The sequence below is a fragment of the Pagrus pagrus genome, assembly GCF_965226575.1.
Source record: "Pagrus pagrus genome assembly, chromosome: 14".
Classification (NCBI taxonomy): Eukaryota; Metazoa; Chordata; class Actinopteri; order Spariformes; family Sparidae; genus Pagrus; species Pagrus pagrus.
The window spans coordinates 2,055,378-2,079,206 of NC_140198.1; the positions used below are offsets into that span (position 1 = coordinate 2,055,378).

General features: G+C 41.4%; 2 protein-coding genes across 2 annotated transcripts; both read left to right on the forward strand.

Moving 5' to 3' along the window:
- Window positions 1-5,027: 5,027 nt before the first annotated feature.
- Window positions 5,028-11,709, forward strand: LOC311269944 (alpha-2-antiplasmin-like). Its single transcript, XM_084374508.1, has 8 exons — window positions 5,028-5,086; window positions 5,204-5,444; window positions 6,234-6,377; window positions 6,482-6,524; window positions 7,051-7,196; window positions 9,474-9,616; window positions 9,722-9,926; window positions 10,480-11,709. The coding sequence occupies exons 1-8, from the start codon at window positions 5,033-5,035 to the stop codon at window positions 10,932-10,934; spliced, it is 1,431 nt and encodes a 476-aa protein (XP_084230634.1). The 5' UTR covers window positions 5,028-5,032; the 3' UTR covers window positions 10,935-11,709.
- A 1,362-nt stretch (window positions 11,710-13,071) lies between these two features.
- On the forward strand, window positions 13,072-19,861 carry serpinf1 (serpin peptidase inhibitor, clade F (alpha-2 antiplasmin, pigment epithelium derived factor), member 1). Its single transcript, XM_084374068.1, has 8 exons — window positions 13,072-13,149; window positions 16,750-16,810; window positions 16,990-17,185; window positions 17,352-17,507; window positions 17,633-17,836; window positions 18,563-18,702; window positions 18,774-18,984; window positions 19,311-19,861. The coding sequence occupies exons 2-8, from the start codon at window positions 16,751-16,753 to the stop codon at window positions 19,559-19,561; spliced, it is 1,218 nt and encodes a 405-aa protein (XP_084230194.1). The 5' UTR covers window positions 13,072-13,149; window position 16,750; the 3' UTR covers window positions 19,562-19,861.
- The last annotated feature ends 3,968 nt before the right edge of the window (window positions 19,862-23,829 follow it).

Sequence of the window (23,829 nt, forward strand, 5' to 3'; positions counted from 1 at the left end):
ACAACAACAACAACAACAACAAAATAATGTTAATCAAAAAGTAAATGTGAGTAACACAGATTATTTCATCTAGCAGCACAAGGCGCATTTTCAAGTGATAAGAAGAAAACACCGGAGTCCTTTTTAGTTTTCATCTGAAATATCTCTCTAATAGTGTTGTTGTCCTCTGTCCTAAAACCCTGAAATCAGTGAATCCAGTTCCATCGTCCCAAAGTTTTTTTTACAGTGGTTTTCTGTTAAATGTCTGAAATAAACTGTGTGGTTACTATAGGCTGAAGATATTTAGATTTAGATTTACGCTTTGAAAATCACAAAAGTGGTGTTCATCCATCAATTATCTTGATGAACAAAACCTGTAAGTATCCAACTTGTGTTTGACACAGATAAACCAAAATGCAATTAAAAAATCTTTTTGTGGAGGGAACCAGGGCGAGGCTAACTTAAGTTAGCCTACAGAAATACGTCATCGCTACACTACTCTGCTACCTCGGAAATAAACGTTCAGAATCTGAAAATTAGTAAACTCCACGAAACAATAGAAATATGTCCCTTCATCAGAGTAAAGAGTTAAGCAAAGAGGAGAAAGGGAGGTGCAAGCTAATGGGCGACATGCAGCCAGTGAAGAAACACATCATTAAGAGCTTTTAGCTGATGAACTGTTTATTGAACTTATTTTCCCAACATGTCACTTACACCCCTCAGTATGAACTGTATGAAGGAATAATCTCACAATAACAGTGGACTGAGTTTGAGGTCTTCATAATTGTGCATAGTGATAATCATTGTAACAATCCAAAGTTTAATATTCTCTCATTTCTTCCTTTTCATTGTCAGTATTATTTAATTTATTCGGCAACATGATTTTCTTTATCAAAACTTCATGCAGGTAACGCTTCAATGAACTGAAATGAAAAAAGCAGGAGAGACAAACTAAAATCAGTTCGAAATACTCACATACTGTTTGTTTTTGTCTATTTTCATACCAAAAACCACGTCATCTTTAATTCAGCTGTCCTCCTCTCTGACTCTAAGAGGAAAGTAAATTATTTCTTTAGTTGACCGTGCAGTGATCAGAGTAGTTTGAATCTTTAAACCCTGAAATATCCTTAAAGACAGATGTGCTGCTACTTCACTTACAGTCGAATGAAGTGAGACTTGAGTTTATCCTCTGCTGTCGCCCAGTGGACACACGTGGACATGCATTTCATTTATAATTTCTTTATTTATAAGGACTTGACAAGTTCAAGTCAGTGCAGCCTCAGCTGTAACATAGAATAGTGGAGCTAGATAAGCGAACTCTCTTGCTGACTGCTGCTGGTAACCACTTCATTTCTATTAGTCCGACTTCACTCGACTGATTATAAAAGGTCAAAAATCAGTCCAATTTCCGTTATAACACAAAGGTTGTAAAACAAAACTGAGTTTAAGTCCCTTTTTGCTACATAAGATTTAAAAAGCCACAAACAAAAAACTCAGTTTCACAGTGTGTATTGTTGGGGATGAGTTGAGGAGTCTCTCAGCCTGAGGAGTGAAGCTGCTGTGTCGTCTGGTGGTCCAGCAGCAGATACTTCTGTATCTGTTGTCAGATGGCAGCAGGTGAACAGACTGTGGCTGGGTGGGTGTTGTCTTTAGTATCTGTGTCTCACTTCACTGATGTGACCGATGCTCTCTACATGGTACCAGTGATGTTCTGGTGGTTTAATCATCCGCTGTAGAGCCTTCCTTTAGATTAGATTAGACTAGTTTAGTTTAATTAGTTTAGTTTAGATCATATTAGATTTGTTCAGTTTAGTTTGATTAGTTTTATTAGTTTAGTTTTGTTAGATTAGTTTTGATTAGATGAGTTTTGATTAGATGAGTTTTGTTTGATTAGTTTAGTTCATTTTTTTATTTTAGATTAGATTAGATTAGATTAGATTAGTTTAGGTCTGCTTGAGAGGCCCATGTCCAATATCCAGTTGCCGAGCTTTGTACTCAAGCCCAGAGTGTTTAGTTTTCCAATCAGCTTCATGAGATTGTGTTGAATGCTGAGCTGAAGTCAACAAACAGCATCCTGTTGTTGCTGTTCTCATTCTCCAGCTGTGTGAAGACTGAGTGGAGGGCAGTGGATATGGCACCCTCTGTGGATCCGTTGGTACTGAAAGCATACTGATGAGGGCGCAGGCTGGCTGGGATGTCGACTTTGGTAGGGAACCAGTTTCTAAAAGCACTTAATCAGGATGGGGGTGAGAGCCACACACAGTTGAGATGCAACCCCCCTCTGAAACACTGGCACATGGCACTTTAACCCCCAAATGAAAGTGCAGTGTTTTTGTAAAGGCCTTCAGACGTAAGCAGCAGCTCTGGGAGGTATTCACACAGTCAAAATGGTGACATCTAGTGGCAAATCACTGGTGTTGCATTTGTATGGATATACTGTAATATATAATATAATATATATAATACTGAGCACAGTCTAAATTTTTACTTTAGCAACATGTACTGTTCTCAAAACCAGTGTGACACATTTGTATTATGTGTGAGGCCTCTTTCAGGGAGATACTGTGTTAAGTAGTTGACTTTGAGTTTAACATTAATATCAAACATCACTGAAACTAGTGTTGTATTGAAAACATGACCTTTAATAGCACATTTATGATATATTGTTCTCTCTCCTGGTTTTAAACTGTCCACCAGATGTTGAAACCTGAAGTAACGCCTGTTTTTCTAAACTTAGTCTATCATCATCCGGCGTGAAAATCTTTCCAACCATAAGTTGATCACTGTTTAGTCTAGTGGTCTTTAACTTAAACTTGAAGTCTCAGCTGTTTGAGTGTGTTCAGTTCACTTCAGTCTTGTTTGTCCTGCATGGAAAATCTCGGTTGCATTTCAAAAACAGAAATCCCAAACGTCAGGATGAGTGTCATTATGTTCATTTAAACGAGGACATCATCCACGAAAATAAACATGAAGTTAAACAGATTCTTCAGTTATGTTGAGGACAATACGTTGACGTACTCTGAAACAAACCTCAGTGACACAATTCACAGAGAGCCTCAGTGACTATGAGGATCAAGGTGAACTCTGTTTGTCACACAGCTGCATTGTGGGGGCGTTGAGCTGGAACCAGGCAGTCAGAAGAAGACAAATACACGCCCACTCTTTCTGCTGAATGTATGTGTAGAGCGCCATGACGGCCCGAAGCTGAAGGACGACTCAGTGAACAACAGTTTCAATCTGAAACACTGACACGCACTTTAATTCACCGATAAAACAGTGCTAATGCTAATGATAGTTTAGGTTAGTTTCGATTTTTAGTTTAGTTTAGATTTCTTTAGCTCAATTTGGTTATTTTTTCTTTAGTTTAGTTAACTTTAGATTTGGTTGGGTTTGTTTACTTTTGTTTGTTTTAGATTAGTTAAGTTTAGGCTTGTTTTTATTTAAGTTTAGTTAAGTTTATCGTTGTTTAGTTTGTTTTGGTTTAGGTCTGTTTAGTTAAGTGATGAACAAATTCAAAGGTGTGCCATAATAATATAATAATCATAATGGCTCATGGATTCACAGCAAAATGTTCAAATTACTGGAAGAAATCTAATTACTGCAAAGAATTTTACAACAATCTGACTTTCTGTCTCTATATTTTTGCATCTCGTTGTGACCAAAGATATAGTCATGATCCGTCCCGGGTTGATTATTAACCCGCCAATAGGGGGGCAGCACTGTTTGAGTCCAGCCACTGCGCTGTCCAGCCCGGAGAAGGTTGACCATATCTGTCTTCACTCTTATTTTATTCATCTCATCTTTTACCTCGTCTGCCTCCTCATCACACACAGGTCAGGTGAGTTCAGACTGTCTTTGAGTTCACCTTTTTTGATAATGCGTCTGGAGATACATTTGCTGTTCAGTTTCAGTGCTGCTAAAATACTCTTACAAACTTAATGAAGCATAAATAGGGTTTTGACATGCACCCACAGGAGATGTGACACCACAGATCTATAGATACAGACTGTATTTGAGCGAATGTGAGCGTATATGATCACGTATAGTGTTGGTACTATAGACTCATATATTTCATGTAGTTCAGTGTATTCAGTGTTGTGTATTCAGTGTATTGCAGCTCAGCCAAAAAAAGGTTCTGAAACAGTAACCTTTAGTCCACTGGTAAACACAGCCGCCGTATCTGAAACCTCAACTGACTCTAAACCTACTAGGGAGATAGACAGATGCGCTGAAAGATAACATGACAGTGAAAAACATTATCAACAATTTAATAACCTGGCAGCTTTTGCCGTTAGAAGTACAGCTCTAAAGAAGTAAGTCGCTCAAACACTTTGGTCCAGACTGAAATATTTTGGCAATAATTGAACTGATTGTCCTGAAATTTGGTAAAGACATTCCTAGTCCCTTGAGGATGAACCCTAATAACTAATCCCCAGATTTTTCCTCCAGCAACACCAGCAGACAAGATTTAATACCAATATACAGACCATTTCTGTCAGGGTTATTTGAACTTCTGTTGAACTGAGATTACTACAAACATACCATGCTACCATGCTAACATACATGCTAAGAGCAGAAATGTAGCCTTTGTTGGACTGAATTTAGTCTGACTCACTTGATGTGGACTGTTGGTATAAGCCTGCCATTGCCCCTTGCCCCTGCCTGGTTTGTCTTGTTTTCAGGATTGGATGGACCCAGTAGGCTATTGTCTTTTCCTTTTCTCAAGAAGTCAGGACCACAAAATCATCTTCACTGTTTGATGACTATCTTCTCTCATATTGTGAATTTACACGGCAAATTGAATAATTAACACATGGGATTCAGTGTGCAAGGTTTCTGTGCACAATGTTTTTTTTAATCGAATGATGGATTTAATACATACAAAACAAACGCACTTGGGTGCAAAGGCCTTTAGCCATGTTAATGTGAGGGCTCGCCTCGCTGCGTTCCTCCCAACACTATTTTGGAGGAGCACGGTCGCTGCATGTTATGTGTTATGGTAATCGTCTACAGCAATTTTGATGATGTCTCTTTCTGTTTCAGGCAGGTTGAAATGAAGCTGTGTCTTCTTCTTTTCTTGCTTTGTCTTTGCTGTCTGGGACTGACAGTAAGAACCTTATTCTAAAAAACTACCTTGCTAACGACTAAAGGGAAATTATTTATTGGCTGTTTCTCAGCAATCATTCTCTTTATAAGTGAACGCTGTCTGTCTTCTTGTTTTCAGGAGGAGCCCAGTCCAGGAACCCCTCATGACTCTGGTCCTGTCAATGAAGATGAGGAGACAGAGGAGGTTCAAAGCTGTGGGGGAAAGCAAACGTTCAGTCCTGAGGAACGCAGGAGGATTGGGGGCGCCATAGAGCGACTGGGTTTACAGCTCCTGGAAAATCTTCCTATTAGTCCACAGCAGCCAAACGTTGTCCTATCACCTCTCAGCCTGGCCTTTGCCCTTGCTCATCTTACCTTAGGTCAGTCAGTTTAATTTTGTTTTTCATGCTTCACAGACACAGCTTACCATGTTTCTGGTTTTCTGAAAGTGATGCTAACTCCCAGTTAGCTGCACTTCTACCATGAAGAACCGATTCTGAACCAAAATCATCACCACTGCACGTTACACAAGGAATATATTTACGTATTAGTCTCAGCCTCACTGCCTAGGTCCTTAACTTTACAGCTTTGTAATGGTCGGTGTTAGCAAGCTTACGGCTGGGTGCTAATCAAAGTTACACTCAGTTGCAAAGCAAACAAATTCCTGAAGAGTACATTACACACAACAGCAACACACACACATACCGGTGAGGATCCAGGAGGAAACGGGCTTCGTATAACAAAAATGTTAATGTTAGGTGAGCTGCAGTATCAACACACAACAAGCAACATGAAGAAACAGTTATCGGCATCAAACCTACTATTCGTTATTTAGTTGTCTTCAAATGAAGCTTAAAGATTGCAAAGTTTCTCTCTAATGTCTCTTAATATTACAAAATTTGTACAGCGTCACCAAATTTAATAGGCTAACTTGAATATAGTGCTGAACCTGACACACTGAGTCTAAGATGTCCTAAATGGCTGTGCAGAAGATAAAATAAAAATTCTGACGTATACACAACCTTTCCTCATGCATTACCCTCAATCATTTTTTTGGTTCTGGAAACGCTAGCATTGCTACAGATGTTTAGTTGCTACCACATGTTGAAGGGATTGTTCGTATTGTGTTGGTTTCCCTGTTTTGTTCAGATTACATTTTTTTCTTGAAGGTGCTCATAATGAGACGGAGAAGCTGCTACGGAAAAGCCTTCATGCCCACAGTCTGCCGTGTTACCATCACATACTGGGAGGACTTCTACCTCATTTCAGAAACACATCGTTGGAGGTGGCAACTCGCATGTACCTGAGGCCAGGTATGTTGTGATGAGTGTTAAACTGGTCATGGTTTTTAAAAAGTTTGGTGTAGCACTCGTCTAATCTATATTTTCCATTTTCTCTCTCTTCTTTTATCCCTCAGGATTTGAAGTGAAGTTGTCTTTTGTTGAGGAGTCACTGGCCAGGTATCAACTACACACAGGCCATTATATACGCACACTGGTTTGAATCAGTTTCCTGTCATTAAAGACCAACATCCATTCAGATAATTGATTGAGTCTTTGCAGAGTTTGCATAACTCAAAATGTTGGCAAAACAGGCAGGTATATTCAAGACTGGTAAGCACTGACAAACTGGCCATTGAGGAGCAATGAATGTTGGCTATATATACTGTATGTGGGAGCTAATTAGTAAATTTGCAACAGCGGTGGGGATTAGGTGGTTAAGTGATGGTCTCTAGTGGCATCTGCTGGACATGTGGGGAAAGGCATGGTGTGAAAAGACTGGACAGGTACTGTAGTATATGTGGAAATGGCCAAAAATGACTGAGGCTGGAGGTTTGAGGAGAAAACATCAACAATCATGACAATGGAACTAGAATCTATCAAACATTGATGGCAATGATACTTAAACAACACGATGGTAGCATGTGTATACTTCTACAATCTATAGCAACTCATAGATTACTTTGCTGGTTTTTTTCCTCTGCAGGTACCAATCACAGCCCGTCCCTCTGGTCTCTGTGGAAGAGGTCAACCAATGGGTGGAGAATGCCACCAACGGTCACATCCCCAACTTTCTGGAAAGTATTCCACATGACGTGGTGCTCATGCTCATGAACGCTGTGTACTTCAAAGGTGAACCATTCCGCCCAAGGCCACACAGTGTTGTGATTTACACCGATCAGCCACAACATTAAGGGGACTAATGAAGACGTGAATCACATTTATCATTAAGATACAGTGTTCTGCTGAGAAGTCTTTGGTCCTGACATTCATGTGGATGCCACTTGACCTGCAACACCCACCAAAACCCAGATCATGCAGATTAAGTACATCCCAAAGGCACTCCCTGACAGCAGTGGCCCTCACCAGCAGGACAATGTGCCCTCAAACACCCCAACTGCTCTGGAATGACCTAGAGAACATGACAAAGAGCTCAAGGTGTTGATCTGGCCTGAATATTCCCATGGGATGCGCCAGAACAAGGCAAATCCAAGGAGGCCCCACTTGCAAGCTACAGGACTCAAAAGATCTGCGACCAAGGTCCTGTGTTCAAGCCTCAACGGGTCACAGCCAAGTCCAATTCATGGTAGAGCCCCCATGAATCGGACTCGTTCAGCATCTCTAAAGGATGCTCATTTTGATTGGGATCTGGGGAATCTGGTGCCCAGGCAAAAGACATGAGCCCTTTGCCATATTCCTCAGGCCATTCCTGAGCAGATTTTGCAGTGTCATAGGGCACATTGTCCTGCTGCAGAGGGCATCAGGGCGTTTACACAAGGCACTGTATCTTGTCTGCAACAGTGTTTGGATGGGTGGTGAATGTCAAGTGGCATCCATCTGAATGTCAGGACCCAACGTTTCCCAATAGAACATTGCATTATGAGGAGATGATCAATATTATGAGCAATAAGTGCCCAGAATAAAAAAAAGTGATGATAGATCAGTTCATTTGAATGAAATCTCAACTGTCTTACCTCCTCAGTCAATTAGCTGACTTCATCTCTGTATTGAAGAATAGATCGGGCTACTTGTTTTGCTGATAGTTGTGCCACTTACATGCAGAGTGACGCAAAAAAACCCCAAACTCTTCTTGGCCAATGTTTTGTACATCTGGTATACCCTGCGGATGTCTGGATAACGGCTTTCCATCCAAGACTTCCTCTCCTGTGTGCTGGTCTCTGTTTACAGTCAAAAGAGCAACTTAAGATGCAAGAATGGAGTTGGAGTTGAAAGATTACTCTAAACTTATGTGCATCTGAATCCAAATAGATAAAGAAGAGGTGATATAAAGCTAAATCACTGTCAGACAAAGTTTATTGGTACCAAGATTGCATTTCTGCGAATGCATTCCACCTCTTTTGCCCTCCACATGGACTGTTTACCTGCATGCAACCAAGCCAACACAAACATGATTTGTCAATTCTATTCTACAAACAGACCATAAACAGAAACCAGAACGCTTTCGAAAAATTTACCTCAGACCTCATCCAATCATCCCCCCTTGCATACAGATTCTGCATTTATATGCAGGTATCTGTTTATACAAATAAGAGGGTCTATAAGTGCCCCCTGGCAAATTGGACTATGAAATCTGTTCTGTCCATCTAGAGCCTCCAGAAGGAGGCATCATCGGAGCATCCTGAACGACTTCATCACTCCAGTTGTAAAGCAGCTGCTTGATAACAAGGTCTTCTTGAAGCACTGACCTCCTGTTTGTCTCTTGTAGAGCACAGCCAGCTGACCTGGAGAGTAACCTCATGGCGATTACTTTGATCTATGTACGCATGCCTTCTGTCAATGTCAGTCTCCAAAGACCCTTTTACTGAAGCTTTTTATGAGTCTTACAACCCTTTAAATCACCACTCGAGAACAAGATTCCTGAAGTCATCCACATGAGGGAGTTGCTGCCCATCGGCTGGATGGAGCAATCTGCCATTTCTCGGGGGAGACTGGGAATATTGATCTTCTTCTTCTAGGATTGCTTTTTGGCATTTTGCCTTTATTTGACAGCCATTTTGTAGGGAGACACAGAACATGGAGAGAGAAACAGTTATGAAATACACCAAGAGTTCCCTGTCGATAATCAAACTGTCCATTTGGTACTGCCTCATTGTAAATGTGATCATTATCCCAGACAAAAGGACAACATCATCAGCAAACAGTATACATGTCGCCCTAATATCACGAGACCAAACACTATTCAGACCAGGGTGGATCCTTAGTACCCAGCTCATGGACATTACAAACTGGAGAGCTGATATCTCCTCACCTTGTGCTGATAATGGAGTGCTCCTTTAACTCTGAAAATGCGAAGTCGCATCCAGGTGGCTCATGAGTTTATTTTGTCAAAGAGAAGATTTTTTCTTGACTTGCTCATGATTCCTTCTTGCTCCCGTCTGTGTTTTCCAGGTGAATGGCAGACACGCTTTGACCCCCAAGGGACGACTAAGGGAGCGTTCTACCTGGACAACCAGAACACAGTGTCGGTGGACATGATGAAGTCTGCCCAGTATCCTCTCCGCTTTCTGCATGATCCAGAACTCGACGCACAGGTAACAGGAGGGTTACATATGTAACTGAGGTCTATTGTCTATCTGTTAGGAGTTATTTCACATGAAATGAATGAAATACAAAGAGCATCATTCTCTTTCGTCCAGGTTGCCAGTTTTGCCTTCAAAGGAAACACCAGCTTCTTAGTTGTCGTGCCTTTGCCCGGCCGAGGAAACGTGTCATCTGTGCTTGGCAAACTGAACATCTCCGACCTTTACAGACGTCTACCTCAGGAGAAAACAATGCAGGTCAACTTACCCAAGGTGAAGCTACAGTACCGCCAGGAGCTCGAGGAAGCGCTGACCAACATGGGTAAGACTTGAGACAGAACGGATGTCTGCAAGAAACAACATAGATGTGGTGGTGATGTCACTTCCAAACAGCTTAAAAGCAACTCAATGGTCATGTTGTGTACTGTCACATATTTGACGACTCTAGAACAAACTGGACAGAACACAAAAAGTCATTTTTCAGTAGCCTGAATGTGATTAAATGAATACCATCAATGCACCGGACATGCTGGTACTTGGAAACAGGACAGTGTTTTAACCTGATCAACCACTGATGAGACATCTATTGACACCACCGTTGTAAAGGCTTACCTTTGAAAACATGGTTATTTAACAAGCATCAATACTGCCTTTGTCTGCTGTCCTTTCCAAAAGAAAAAGGGAAAATTTTCCTTTTCCTTCCTTGTTTGTGCTTAAGTGTAAATGACACTTGTGTCTGCACAGCTGCCAGCGTCTTGTAGAATGAATTTTGATGTTGTCCATGTTCATGTTCTGTCCATGTGGACTTCTTGCCATACACATTGCTGCATACCTAGCCCTTCAGTCTGTAACTGTGCCCTTTCTTTCTCTATCAGGCCTCGGCTCTCTCTTTTCAGGTCCTGATCTTTCTGGGATTTCCGACCTTCCTCTAAAGGTTACCGGCGTCCGCCACGCCAGCACCGTAGAACTCAGTGAAGAAGGCGTGGAGGCGTCCGCCACCACTGTTATAACCTCCATGCGCTCCATCTCCCTCTTCTCTGTGAATTCTCCCTTTATTTTCGCCCTTGTCGATGACGCCTCTCTGGCTCCCCTCTTCATGGGCATCGTCACAAACCCGGCCCCCGACAACGACAGCATGCTCAATGACGATCCCCATGGCAACAGCACCATGAGTGACCAGCCTGTGATGGAGAATAGCGAAGACAGCAACAGGTCGTGCAGCGAGGCAGGAGCAGAGGGCAGCAGCGTGCAGACATGTAGCATCCCTGCCGGTGAGAGGGAGCAGCTGCAGAGTGTAAATGGACTGGAGGGCAGCGACGGGAAGAACTAACAGAGACGAGACCGGCTCCAGACGACTCTGAAGCTGCTTCGGATCGTACTTCTCAAAGGAATAGTTTGACATGTTTGGAGATACCATGTTGGCTTTGTTGCCAAGAGTTAGATGAGAACATGGATACCACTCTCATGTCTGTCAGGAAAATATGAAGCTACATCCAGCAGTTTGTTAGCTTAGCATTAAGACTGGAAAGGGGGGAAACAGCTAGCTTGGTTCTGCCTTCCAGCGCCTCTTAAAGCTCACCAGTTACACTATATGTCTTGTTTGTTTAATCTGTTTTGCAGACATGACAGTGGTATCTATCTTTGTCAGTAACTCTGCAAGAAAGCGAATAAGCATATTTCCCAAAATGTCAAACTTTTTCATTAAAAGTAGATTCAGAGGTGCATCAGAGGAGGAACTGTGTTGTGTTGTTCAAAAGGCAATGTAGTTCAACATGGAAAAATACAAATAAACTGTGATTTCAGTGATCACTATTGAGTTTTATAAGAAAGAATCATCAATTTGAAGTACTAAAAACAGATTATTTGTACACGGTAAACTCACTTCACAGGTTTAGCAGATAGATTACGTTTAATCAAACTTTTTACGTGTCTTATGTGATGAAAATGTTAAAATACAGTGCTCAATGACTTTCAAATACACTTATCAGGCTTGGCAATGCATTTAAAGACAGTTTTTACAGGAGACTGCTTCATACTAACAAATAAAATCATATTTTTTCCAACAAATTGTGCATTACGATGTTAAAAGTCATTGACAAAAAGTGTATTTGTGATGTGGGAAAGAGCTTTTTTTTTAACTTTGGATTAGTTTGAATTCACTTGGAGGAAAAAAAATTCCAACATTTCCCAAAACTTGAGCTTTTTCCAACTGAAATAAACCAGTGAAACAATGCATCAGGTTTCTGTTCTTCATAGTCGTTGTCTTGATAAATATGATTACTGGTATGAGAAATTGTATTTAATTTACACGCAAGCAGTTTGTAATTTTAAAAATTCAATTTAAAAAAGACCTTCGATACAAGCTGAGATTATTACATTTTAGCCTCAGCATGGTTTGGATTGTGTTGTTCCAGTTGTTGAACAGCTAGAGATGATTAATTAAAAGGAAGTCATTATTTTGTGTTACTTCGTAACTCAGTGTTTAATTGATCTGTTCTTTTAAATCTGACTGAAGTCTACAAACAGTCTTCTAATGCAAGAATGTCCAACATATTTACTATATTATTAATGATTAACCGACAGTGTTGGCCGAGTTACTTTCAAAATGCAATATATTACATATCACTAGTTACCTTCATTTTTAAGTAATATATTGTTATAATATCGCTGTCGGTGTTGAGTAATATATTACTTATTACACTACTTTTTAGTTACTTTCAACAAAATGCCCAAACAACGTCCATAGAACAATTAAAGAGCCGAGATCTTTTCGAATAAATGAATGTTCTTGGACACAGTGATGAGCAGAGGATCAGTCTGATATATTATGAAATAGGAATAAAAACATGTAATTGTAGCCTCAGTCATATGAAACACAACAGACATATAACTTCTATTATGAAACCTATAATGACACGACAAGACAAACTCTCTTTTCCCTTTTTTATTTCATCTTATTATCAGGAATGCATGGAACAAAGGACTTACAGGCTCGGCTGTATTAAACACACAGAGCCTACATTAATATGGTCATGTTGGTGTGGATGGGTTGTTAAAAAAACAACAATAAACACTTCACACTTCACTAATATTGCACCAGAACTGAAAACGTTTCTGAAAAACGCTTTAAATCGATCCGACCTGTCTGAATCCTGACGGCTGGAAAATGAGACGGAGAGCAAAATAAAACATCTGGCTGAGACTTAATATGATCCAGATGTTTAATCCAGCGAAATTCTGAACTGTTTGATCCTAAGTGAGCCATGAACTTCACATGTTGTCAGTAAATACAGTAAAATGTCCTCTGGTTCAGCGTTGAGCCGCTCAGGGGAAGTAAACAGACACCATCCTGTGAAGACAAACACGCTCCAGTCTCTTTGGCTCCTGGTTCATCTTCTGTCTGTCTGTGGCGCGCGCTCCCGGCGCTCTGCTGGCAGCCGCGGGGACGCGCCTCGCTGATCCAAGAGGCTCAGCACAGCGACGCTGCGTCTCATCCTGCAGCTGGACGGAGACTGAACGACGTGGACCGACCGGACAGAGGAGAGGTGAGGACGCCCTTCATGCGCTTTTACGCACCAAATGTAGACGTTTGTTGTTGTGATGTGACCGCAGCAGGTTTGTGAAAAGATAATTAACGAACAGTTAATTCAGCTGCATGATGTTTGAGACAGAAAGAGACTGAAATGAAGCTCAAATACTTGTTTGATGAAGCTGCAGAGAATTCAGATCCAGATTCGTGTAAAGTTTTGGGCGTTGAGAAAATAAAACCCTCACAGCTCCTCACAGCTTACTTTCATTTATTTAACCTCGAAATACCTTTGAGCACGTTTCTATTTACAGTGTCGAGATACAAAACAGACACAATAAAACATAAAAATGAATAAATACAAAATTGAAGAACAGAAACATTCACAGCAGCTGATGATTAAAAGCATTTACAACCAAATAAAACAGGCGATGAGGGCTGTGAGCCTCCACAGTGACAGGAAAGAGTTTAAGTTTAAGGCCTTTTGCAGATTATTTCAGTTTGAGGAGTCACAAAATGACATTTTAGCTGATTCTGTTCTGAATCTAATGATTGTGGAGCAACAACCTGTTCTGTCAGCTGTGAGTTGAAGGTTATAAGAGATGTAACAGATGAATAGAGACTCATGCTGAGGCATAAAGACTGTTAAAGATTTTAACTCGAAGCATGAACGTGAACTTTCTGCAGCGTCTCTGTGCCAAGAAACACAATCATATCAGTCGATTTTCCATCGATCAGGTTATATAATCGTTCTGATTTCAACGTCCTCGGTGTCAGCTCGGGTTCACTCGAATTAAACTTTAATCTTTACATTTTTATTGCTTTTGAAATCATGAAACAAACATAAGAACACATTAAATGTGTTATGAAACATATCAAACTTTGTCCTTCATGAAGACACGTCAGGTTATTTCAGGTTGGAAAGACTTTCTGTGCCAGTTAACTGGAATCATCTCAGGGTCGTGACCTCAACTTTAAAAAAAAAAATCCCTGCTGAGATATCAGAGAGTTGATGATCAGCCAATGAGAAAACATTCAGACTGCGTGTCTGCTGTGTCAGCGGTTCAGGACTCTGCAGGTCTCCATCAGACCTGTTCAGACTCACAGAGGAAACAGTTCAGATTATACAAACTGAATCTTTAATGATCCTCCACAAGTCCTGATCCGTCTGAAAGTTGCTGACATGATGGAAAAATCCACCTGAAGGTCCCGAAACTCCTACAACTCACTTTATGTTAGAAATGATATAAAAAGATGTGATTTTTATGAGATCTGAACAAACCGAAGTTAGTTTGGTTCGACTGAATCTTCACAGACGGCTGCGAATGTAACTGAGAGCTTATTGAGTTATTGACACCGTCTGGATTTCCCATCATGTATGGTGTGTGTGTGTGCGTGAGTGTGTGTGTGTGTGTGTGTGTGTGTGTGCGTGCGTGCGTGCGTGTGTGTGTGTGTGTGTGTGTGTGTGTGTGTGTGTGTGTGTGTGTGTGCGTGCGTGCGTGCGTGAGTGTGTGTGTGTGGTCTGAGGTTCGGAGGACAGACTTTTGTTTTTTGTGAAACCACGACAACCAGGTCCAGATGTGTTCAGAGGAACAAAAGAGACATTGTGTGTGTGTGTGTGTGTGTGTGTGTGTGCAGCTGCTCCAAAGTCTTCATGAAAGTATAAACCGTCTCATCTGCAGAGCTCCTGTGGAGCCGCTCGGTGTTTATGAGATGATAGTTTCGTCACATAATTACATAAAACCAGTTTTTAAGAGAACTGTTGTTTTGGTGAGTCGGTACAGTGAAGTTTGGTGCGTTGAGTCCGGACTACTCTGTCTCCAGGCTCCTCACAGCGTCATCAGTTTGTGAGGTTTCCACTGGTTGTATAATCTCGGCTCAGTCTCCTCAGACACTGGTTTACAGTCTGTCTCCTTCTTTTCTATTTTATAGATATTTGATATTATATTCATGCAAGAACGTCACAGAACAACTGATAAACTGCAGTTATGAATAATGAACACAACAACTGCAGGAAGTTATTTGGATGAATTTTTTTTTCCTGTTTTTTGCGATCATAAAAACTTCATAGGCTTATTTTTCTTGACACATTCAGAGTTTCCTTCTCTCTGATGCTCGGCCAATGGTCTTTTAGCTCTTTGGTGTTTTTAGCTTTGTTTCTGACGCAGGATGAGGCTCGTGCTCAGGTCTCCACTCTTCTCTCATCCTGTCTGATTATATATCTTAAATAATAATCTAAATAATAATAATAATAATAATAATTTAGTTTTCTTTGCAGAACTGAATAAAATGCGGAGGAAATAAATGCTTGCTGTATTTACCCCAAGTGGAAACTGGTCGCTGGTTGAGTCCCAGAAATGATGTTGATGAAGTTAACACACCTGAAGTCACATGAACATGTCAGTGAAACGTTGGTAACGTTCAGGCCTGCAGGACTTTAAAGTTCATGGTCTGTTTTAATTCAGAAAAAGTCAGCAGAGACTTTAAACATGAGATTTTTATCAACGAACTTTCTATAAGTTCTTTTGTTCCCTGAACCGCAGACTGGAGTCCCGACCTGAACCCTGGAAATGTTGCGTAATCCTGCAGTGATTTAGTTTTGACTGCGGCGTAATTATGAAAAAGTCAGAGACAGGAGACAGGACGATCATTATGTGGCGTTTCCCTGCAATTGTACAAAACACTGTTATGAATGTGGACGATGTGGCTCCAAACATCGTCATTGTCTTTAAACGGAGGACGACTTTTCTCTCTTGACGCGACTGTTGTGGATAATTTCACGTCTTTCTTCACCGTCAGCGGCGGTTTGATCCACTTCTCTTCTTTTGTTCCTCTGAAGTTTCTCTTGCACTGTGACTCCTGTTTCTGTCACACATTTGAGATCGGGCTCAGGTTGTCTTTGTCACTTAAGGAGCAATTATAGCAGGTTTATTTAATCATATATTTTATTATTTGGTACCACCAGGCCTGGGTATTGACCCTAATGACTAAAATGTGGCCGTAACAAATACTGTAAAGTACTGGAAGTAAATATCAAACATCCTGTGATCAGATAGTTTCTGTTTTATTTTTAGATTAAGACAAACTTCATTAGAAGCTTTGAAATGTATATTTTTATAATAACAATGTGTCTTTGATGGAGATGAACCTCCAGAGCATTATCAGCCGTATCTGCAGCGCCTCTCGTTTTGCAGAGCTTTATAATGAGCTGAAGGTCTTTGTTTACCGTCAGACAGACACAGAGACGAGCTGGTGAACACAGGAGGTGGTGGAGACCAAAATCAGAGAAAAAAGAGAGCGAATATTGGTTTTACGTTCATCAGGCGCCGCAAACACGACTCTATAACTGATGGGTGTGTTCAAAACAAGTGGACAACAGTGGTTTTTACAGAACAGATGCATCGAGCAATTTAGCATATTTTGTTAAATGAAAAAAGGTAAAACATGTTTGTATTCCTAAACATATTATATTTTTGGTATCTGCTCACTAAACATCAGAATGATCCGATGTTTCTCCTGAAGACATTTCTGAGTCTGGAGGAGGTCTTGAAGCTTCGTCTATCGTCTGTCTCATGTAAGAAATGTATTAAACTCTGTTCTCTTGTTTTTTCTCTTCCAGGATGAAGCAAACAGCTTTCCTGCTGGTGTTTGGAGTCGTGCTGAGCTTCTGTGAGGCTCAGGTATCCACATCACCTGCTCAAATGTCATGATGTTTTGAGTATGGTTTAACTTTAGATGAGTCTCATCATCATCAACAAATCTCATGTGCAGCCTCAGAACAAAAATGTTTTAGTCTGTTTTTTACAAAATACAAGAAACACAATTTTCCTGGATTCATGTCTGTCTTGATCTGTTCCAGACGGACACAGGAGGCGAGGAGGCGGGTGGAGAGGAGGAACATGTGGAGCTCTTCACCACCCCTCAGACCAAGATGGGCGCCGCCACCTCGGACTTTGGCTACAACCTGTTCCGCGCTCTGGCGAGCCGCGACGCTACGACCAACGTCTTCCTGGCCCCCATCAGCGTGTCGGCGGCGCTGACGCAGCTCTCCATGGGTGACAAACACACAACAAACTAAATCCAGCACAGTTTAAAAACATGCTGGAGGTTAGAATTAAGCTCCGGGAAAACATCTTAAACATTGAACAAGGAAATAAGCACTGAAGAAGCCTGAATCTGAAATGTGTGAACTCACTTTACATTTTTTAAATTATCCCTCAGGAGGGTCTGAGCAAGCTCAGAGGCAGCTGTTCAGGGCTCTGAGGTACCACACCCTGCAGGACCCGCAGCTCCACAACACCCTGAAGGACCTGCTGACCGCCGTCAAGGCGCCCGGCAAAGGCCTGAGCACCGCGGCACGCATCTACCTGGACCGACGTGAGTTCATGGAGGGGTTTTAGCCACAGGGTATAGACATCAGGGATTCATATAATCATGTATAATCATACGTATAATCATGTCTCTTTTCACTAACGTGTTATAATTATTATTATTTCTCTCAGGACTTCGTCTGAAGCAGGACTTCCTCACGCTTGTGGAGCAGCAGTATGGAGTTCGTCCTAAGGGTCTGCAGGGAGTCGCCAGAGACATGAATGAAGTCAACAGCTGGGTGTCTCAGCAGACGGGCGGGAAGGTTCAGAGCTTCCTGACTTCGTCCTTCCCCCGAAACTTTGGAGTGAACACCGTGAGCGCTGCCTACTTTAAAGGTATGTCAGGTTTCTTATAATCTTTGCGATAAAACAGTTTGACAGGGAAGCTCACAAGCTGGTGGCTGGTTTGAATCCCACAGTGCCGCCTGTTTGTTTTGGACAGTTTGATGTCGCTTTTCAGATTAAAACTGGACTTTTATTCCACAGTCAATTACATCAATTCTCCATAATTTGATTCGATTTAAACATTTTTTTCCACACTGGCAGCTGGATTAGTAAAGATCAACAGATCATGTGTTTTCTGTTTTCTCTTCTGTAAAAAGTAAGGAGATATTAACAACAGCTCAACTCTATCCTGGAGGCTTTATGACAAGTTCAAATAATATTCAGCAAAAGTAAAACAACAATAAAAGCCTTCAGTGATTCAGCAATAAGCAACAAAAGAGAAATTCAGTTTGTTACAAAGTTAAGTCTCTCAAATCTGTCCAGAGTGAACCCTCTTCACAAACAAATCAATAAAGGATCTTTGGCAATGTTATCAGTTTATATAGTTCAGTTTAGTTTTTCCTCTGTGAGCGACACCTCTTCTCAAAGAAAACAATAAAGGATCTCTGAAAAAGAAAATAAACCCAAACATCTCCAACGCCGTCAGAATTTCCGTCCTTGTGAGAATTTGTAGAAACTCATCGAAGCGAATCAGAAACTAAAAGCTCATTTCGACTGATGTTGATTTAGAATAAAAAGTCATGACGTCAGTAACGACTCAGTTTTGTGTCTGAACAGGGAAGTGGGTGACTCGCTTCGGTCAGAGTGGAGCGACGGAGAACTTCCAAGTGGATGGTGGAGCTTCAGTCCGTGTTCCCATGATGCAACAGGACAACTACCCTGTGAAGATGGGTGCTGACTCAGATTTGAGCTGCATGGTGAGTGTTTCTTTGAAACATGTCTTCAGAATGTTAAACTTCATTCCCAAGAATGAACGTTTCTCCTCCAGATCGCCCAGATCCAGATGCAGAACGACGTCAGCATGTTCATCTTCCTGCCGGATGACGTCACCTCCAACATGACGCTGCTGGAGGAGAGTCTGACCGCCGAGTTCGTTCAGGACCTCTCCATGACGCTGCTTCCTGCCCAGGTGTCCCTGACGCTGCCTGCACTGAAGTTCAGCTACTCCACGGACCTGCAGCCTCTGCTCAGCGACCTGGGTGAGTCCCAGCAAACAGATAACAGTTTTGTGTTCAGCAACAAACCTTCAAATTTGAAAAGCAGGAAAATAAGAAAACATTTATTTAAATAAATATTTAGAATTAAAATAGCCAATTCATTTTCAACAATCTTTGAAATAAAATAAAGTATCATCAGCAAACTTGAGTATATTTGATGCAACACTTGCTTACTTTGATACCTCTTTAAAACAGGAAGTGATGTAATTTATTTTCTTCTTCCTCCATCTCCTCTATCGCCCTCCTCTTTCTTCTTCTTGTACTATTGCTCCTTTTTTCTGTCCTCCATCTTCCTTTCCTCCCTGCAGGTCTCTCCGAGTGGCTCGCCAACAACGACCTGGAGAAGATCTCGGCTGTACCCGCCAAGCTCAGTAAAGTCCATCACAAGGTCGTCATGGAGACGGCGCCCGAGGGGAACCAATACCCCGGCGCCACCTCGACCCAGAGCCACCTGACCTATAGGGTGGACCGCCCCTTCCTCTACCTGGTCCGAGACGAAGTGTCGGGGGCTCTGCTCTTCATCGGCAGGGTGGTCAACCCCAAGACCCTGACAATGTAACACACTCACACACACACACGCACAGACACAGACACACGCACACACACACACACACACACACACACACACACACACACACACACACACACTCTTAGCAGGTCCTAGGAGGGATTCAGGTGTTTGTGGTGGCAGATATTTGTGAGGATATTTGATTTAATTTGATTCTTTACTTTTCATGTTGAAACATTATTAATCTGACCGGCACACAGACACACTGACGAGTTTCTCAAAGGGCTGTTTTTATAAGAAGTCAAATATTGTCATTTGTTCAAACCAAATAAACGCGACAATGAAACGAAACATGTCTCATTTTTGTGTCATCAGATTTGTTTGTTTTTGTCAGTGTCGTGCTGTCCAGCACAGTTTCTCTTGGAAAAACCTTCATATTGGATGATTCTGAGTTTAAAGTCTTTATTTCCCTGTTCACTCCATCAAAACGAGAGATGTTTGGCGGGCGGAGCAGAGGGTCATGGTCAGCTCTGGAGGAGAGAGTCGGTGCAGATCCAGAACTTCTGGAGGAGAAAAAACCTGGAGTCACATCAGATTGTGCTGATCCGGAGCCGTTAACCGACGTGAGGAGAGCTAAGAGATCACTATTTAACTTTTGGGGTTAAAGTTTGGATTATACGGTTACGTTATCGTTACAGAGGGCAGAGGGGAACTAGATGAGAGAGAATCAGAGTCTCTGGTGAGTGCTGAGTTTAGTTAGAGTTGACCTGAATTCAAACACCCTGGCAGAGGTGTCAAACGTTCACATTGTTTCCTCCAGTAGAAGGTACTTCAGGTTCACAGACGAGGTTTAAAGTTTTCTTCAAGTTATGTTTCGTCTCGTTCTCCGACTTCCTTCCTCGCTATCTGACTTTCTCCCCGAAGTTATAGCGTCAGGCAACCAAATGAAAAGCACCGTACATTCAGTCTTTTTTAAGCCATTTTCAATGCAGAAATCTTTTGTAGTCTATCTTTAAATGAAGGATTAATGTGATCTGTTGTGTGATTAGTGTGATAGACTTACAGCCAGAAGGAGCTGCAGGACACTGTTTGTCTTTTTTACTTTACTCACCTGTTCTGTCACTGAACTCCTGCAGAATCTTCTCACGGACTCATTTCTGCCAGTTGTGATGTTTAAGCTGTCTGAGGCTTCTGGGAAATGTTGTTTGTCAGTTGCTGATAAAACAAATATTTACTTAAACGAACATAAGATTTCTTTTTTCAACAACCGTCCCAATCACATGAAGCGAGCAACACGACATAGAGTTGAAAGTCTCGGCTGTAAACAGGTACGGTATGAAAATACCAGCAGGGGGAGCACATGACACAGTATTAAAACAATATTACTCAACCCTCAATCCAACATTTGTGAATGAAATGCAGCGAGAAAAATATTTCTCTCTTCTGCAGGAGTGTGTTTGAAGAGCATTTTTACTAAACGCAAAAATACAGAATTACAAACTAGACAGCTCTCTGTAACCCTGACATGAGACTGTTCACATTATTCAGATTAACTCTGTTAAACTTTAATCTGAAGCGTCTCAAACTGGAGTTTCTCTGCAGACACTGAAGCAGCAGCTCGGATCAGTTTCTGACCTTTTCTCCACATGTGAATCTGATCATCGTCTCCCACCGTCTGCAGGAGGAGATGTTGGAACGACGTGTGCTGGCAGAAACATCTGACATCGTGCACATCTGATGAGCTGTGGAGACAATTTCATGTGTGTGTGTGTGTGTGTGTGTGTGTGTGTGTGTGTGTGTGTGTGTGTGTGTGTGGTGCACATGTGGTCGGGATTTTCCACACAGTCTGAGATTCCTGAGGTTTCTGAAATGTTTCCCAGAAGAGAGCAGGCTGACACAGAGGAAAAACAGAGAAGAAGAGTTGGACGCCGAACGCTTTTTACATCTGCAGGAAATCTACAGAAATCCTCTCTGTGTCCTCGAGATTTGTCTCAGTCAGGAGTGGAAGAAATACCATCGGACCTAAAAGTACTCTATTACAAGTAAAAGTCTTTACATGGGTACGATAAGTAATCAAAGGTGTTTTTGCAGTGAAATGTGCGACTGGTCTCTGAGTCTATGTGATCTAATCAGATTATTTATGCTGACGCAGCAAGTTAATGCTGGATACACTTTAAACCACTTTATAATGGAGGGTTAGTCTAATGTGGGACGTCTAAGCTCCAGTGGGTGTAGATCTTCCTCAAACAAGTAAAAGACCAACATGTGACGGACACGTTTATGATGTTTGTCCAACACTAAATACTATAACAGTGTGTATTAATACACTTTATGAGTTATTCTAATAATCAGGGTCAGGAAATGCAGATTGCCTGAGACAACGCGGCTCCTGATAGGTCCACCAGTTCTTCTATGTGTTTGATATCTGCGATTTTATTTACACATTACAGTTGCTGAATACTGACGCCTTGTACATGCAGCACCTCTCAGTGTCTACTAGAGGGAGACACACACACAAAAACTCCTTCCGTGCTCCAAACAACACAAACATTCATCAAGCTTCACAGATAAATATACAAATATACAAAACGATATGTAAATATTATAAGTTTAAATCCCTGCTCTGTGGAGGATGAACTCTCATATTTTAATCGGTCTGTAAAGATTAAAAAAATAATTATTTACAAGTCTTCATAAATATTTTATAGTCCATAAACTCTCATTTGTCACTTTCTACTTGAGTCTGGAGATTTGAACCTGTGACCAGTGTTGCTCAAAACACTTGAGCAGGAGGTTAAAGAGGAAACGGTCTGTGACAGAATCACTGATGAAGTGCAGATGACAGGAAACCTGCAGAGGTCAGAGGTCAGCAGGAAGGAGGTCAGAGCCATCTGAAGACGAACAACAAAACTTAACGAGTTAGAAAATACAGATGTTCACTTTTCTTTCTGAGGTTGATCATCTTAATGTGTGTGTGTTCAGGAGTCAGGCTGGGGTTAGCCTAGCTTAGCATAAAGACTGGCAGCAGGGGGAAACAGCTAGCCTGGCTCCGTCCAACGTTTACAAATGCAGAACAGTAAGTTTGGATGATGACAGCAGATTTGAACAGGCATAACAAATCATAATTATTATAATGTGACAAATAAAAGCTCTGTATCCTTGAAAAACATGTTCAGGAGGAAAACTCACTTCCTCTTCTTTTCCTTCTGACAACAGACTGTCACTCGTCTTTATGATGAAATAGTCCTTTATGCTGAAAAACTGTTTCCTGTCTGTCTCTCTGGCATCAGGTTCAATCAGTTATTGATGATGATGATGATGATGATGATGATGATGATGATCTTAATAATCTGGTTAGTCTGTGTTACGTCACTGAACTGCATGTAAGTCGTCTCTCTCTCTGAGATGATCGTCAGGTGGTTTGTTTTCTTCATCCATTCCTGTTTTAAAATCAATTCATGTTCTTTATTTTGTCTTTTTATTGAAGCACTCGTGTTTATCTCCTTCCAGGTTCTCTTCAGTTAGAAACTTCTGCTTCCTGAAACAACAGTTCGCTAGAAATGATAAAAAATGTCTTTCTTCAGGTTTCTCATTGAGAAGACTTTAAGATATCAGATTCCTGCAGGAAGATGACTGTTAAAGCTCTCACACTGGGAGTATCAGTGGTTTTGTAACATTTGATACAAAAGATAAGTTGTGTAACTGCTCTCACAGGATTGTGGGTTGTTGGATGAACCTCCAACATGTTGTGTGACGTTTGTCAGACTGATCGCTTCATGTTTGAGCCTGTGGCAGAAAACAATCAACAGAGTTGACGTAGTTTTCACCAACAACGACTCGAAGCTGCTGCCTCGACACGTCTGACTGAATCCATCAGAGCTCAGGAATGTTTTATATTAAAATTTCAGAAGACGTTTAATTTCATCTGTCAGCGAGTGATAATAAACCATCACAAGACTAGAGAGAATATTTCAGTGAGAAGTATCCAACGTCACCAGAGACCCTTCCAGAAGTGAAACAATCATTGGGTTCAGCTGCTCTGGTGGACGAGCGTCCTTTTATTGTGACGGTCCACAGCACACCTGTCACTGATCCACCTGTTCAATCAGCCTGTTGATCCGCCTCAGCTGTCGGCTGGAGGATCGTCTCTGCACAGGAGACAGAAGATCTCACTGACTGAGTGAATGTGTGATGTTGTTCTGACCTTCTGTCCTTTCTTTATGTAAAGGCACTGTGCTACTCTGCCTTCTTCTATTATTCTAACTGTGCTTCTTGTTTGTAAAGCGCGTTAAAAGGTCACGTTTGAATAAAGATGAGAT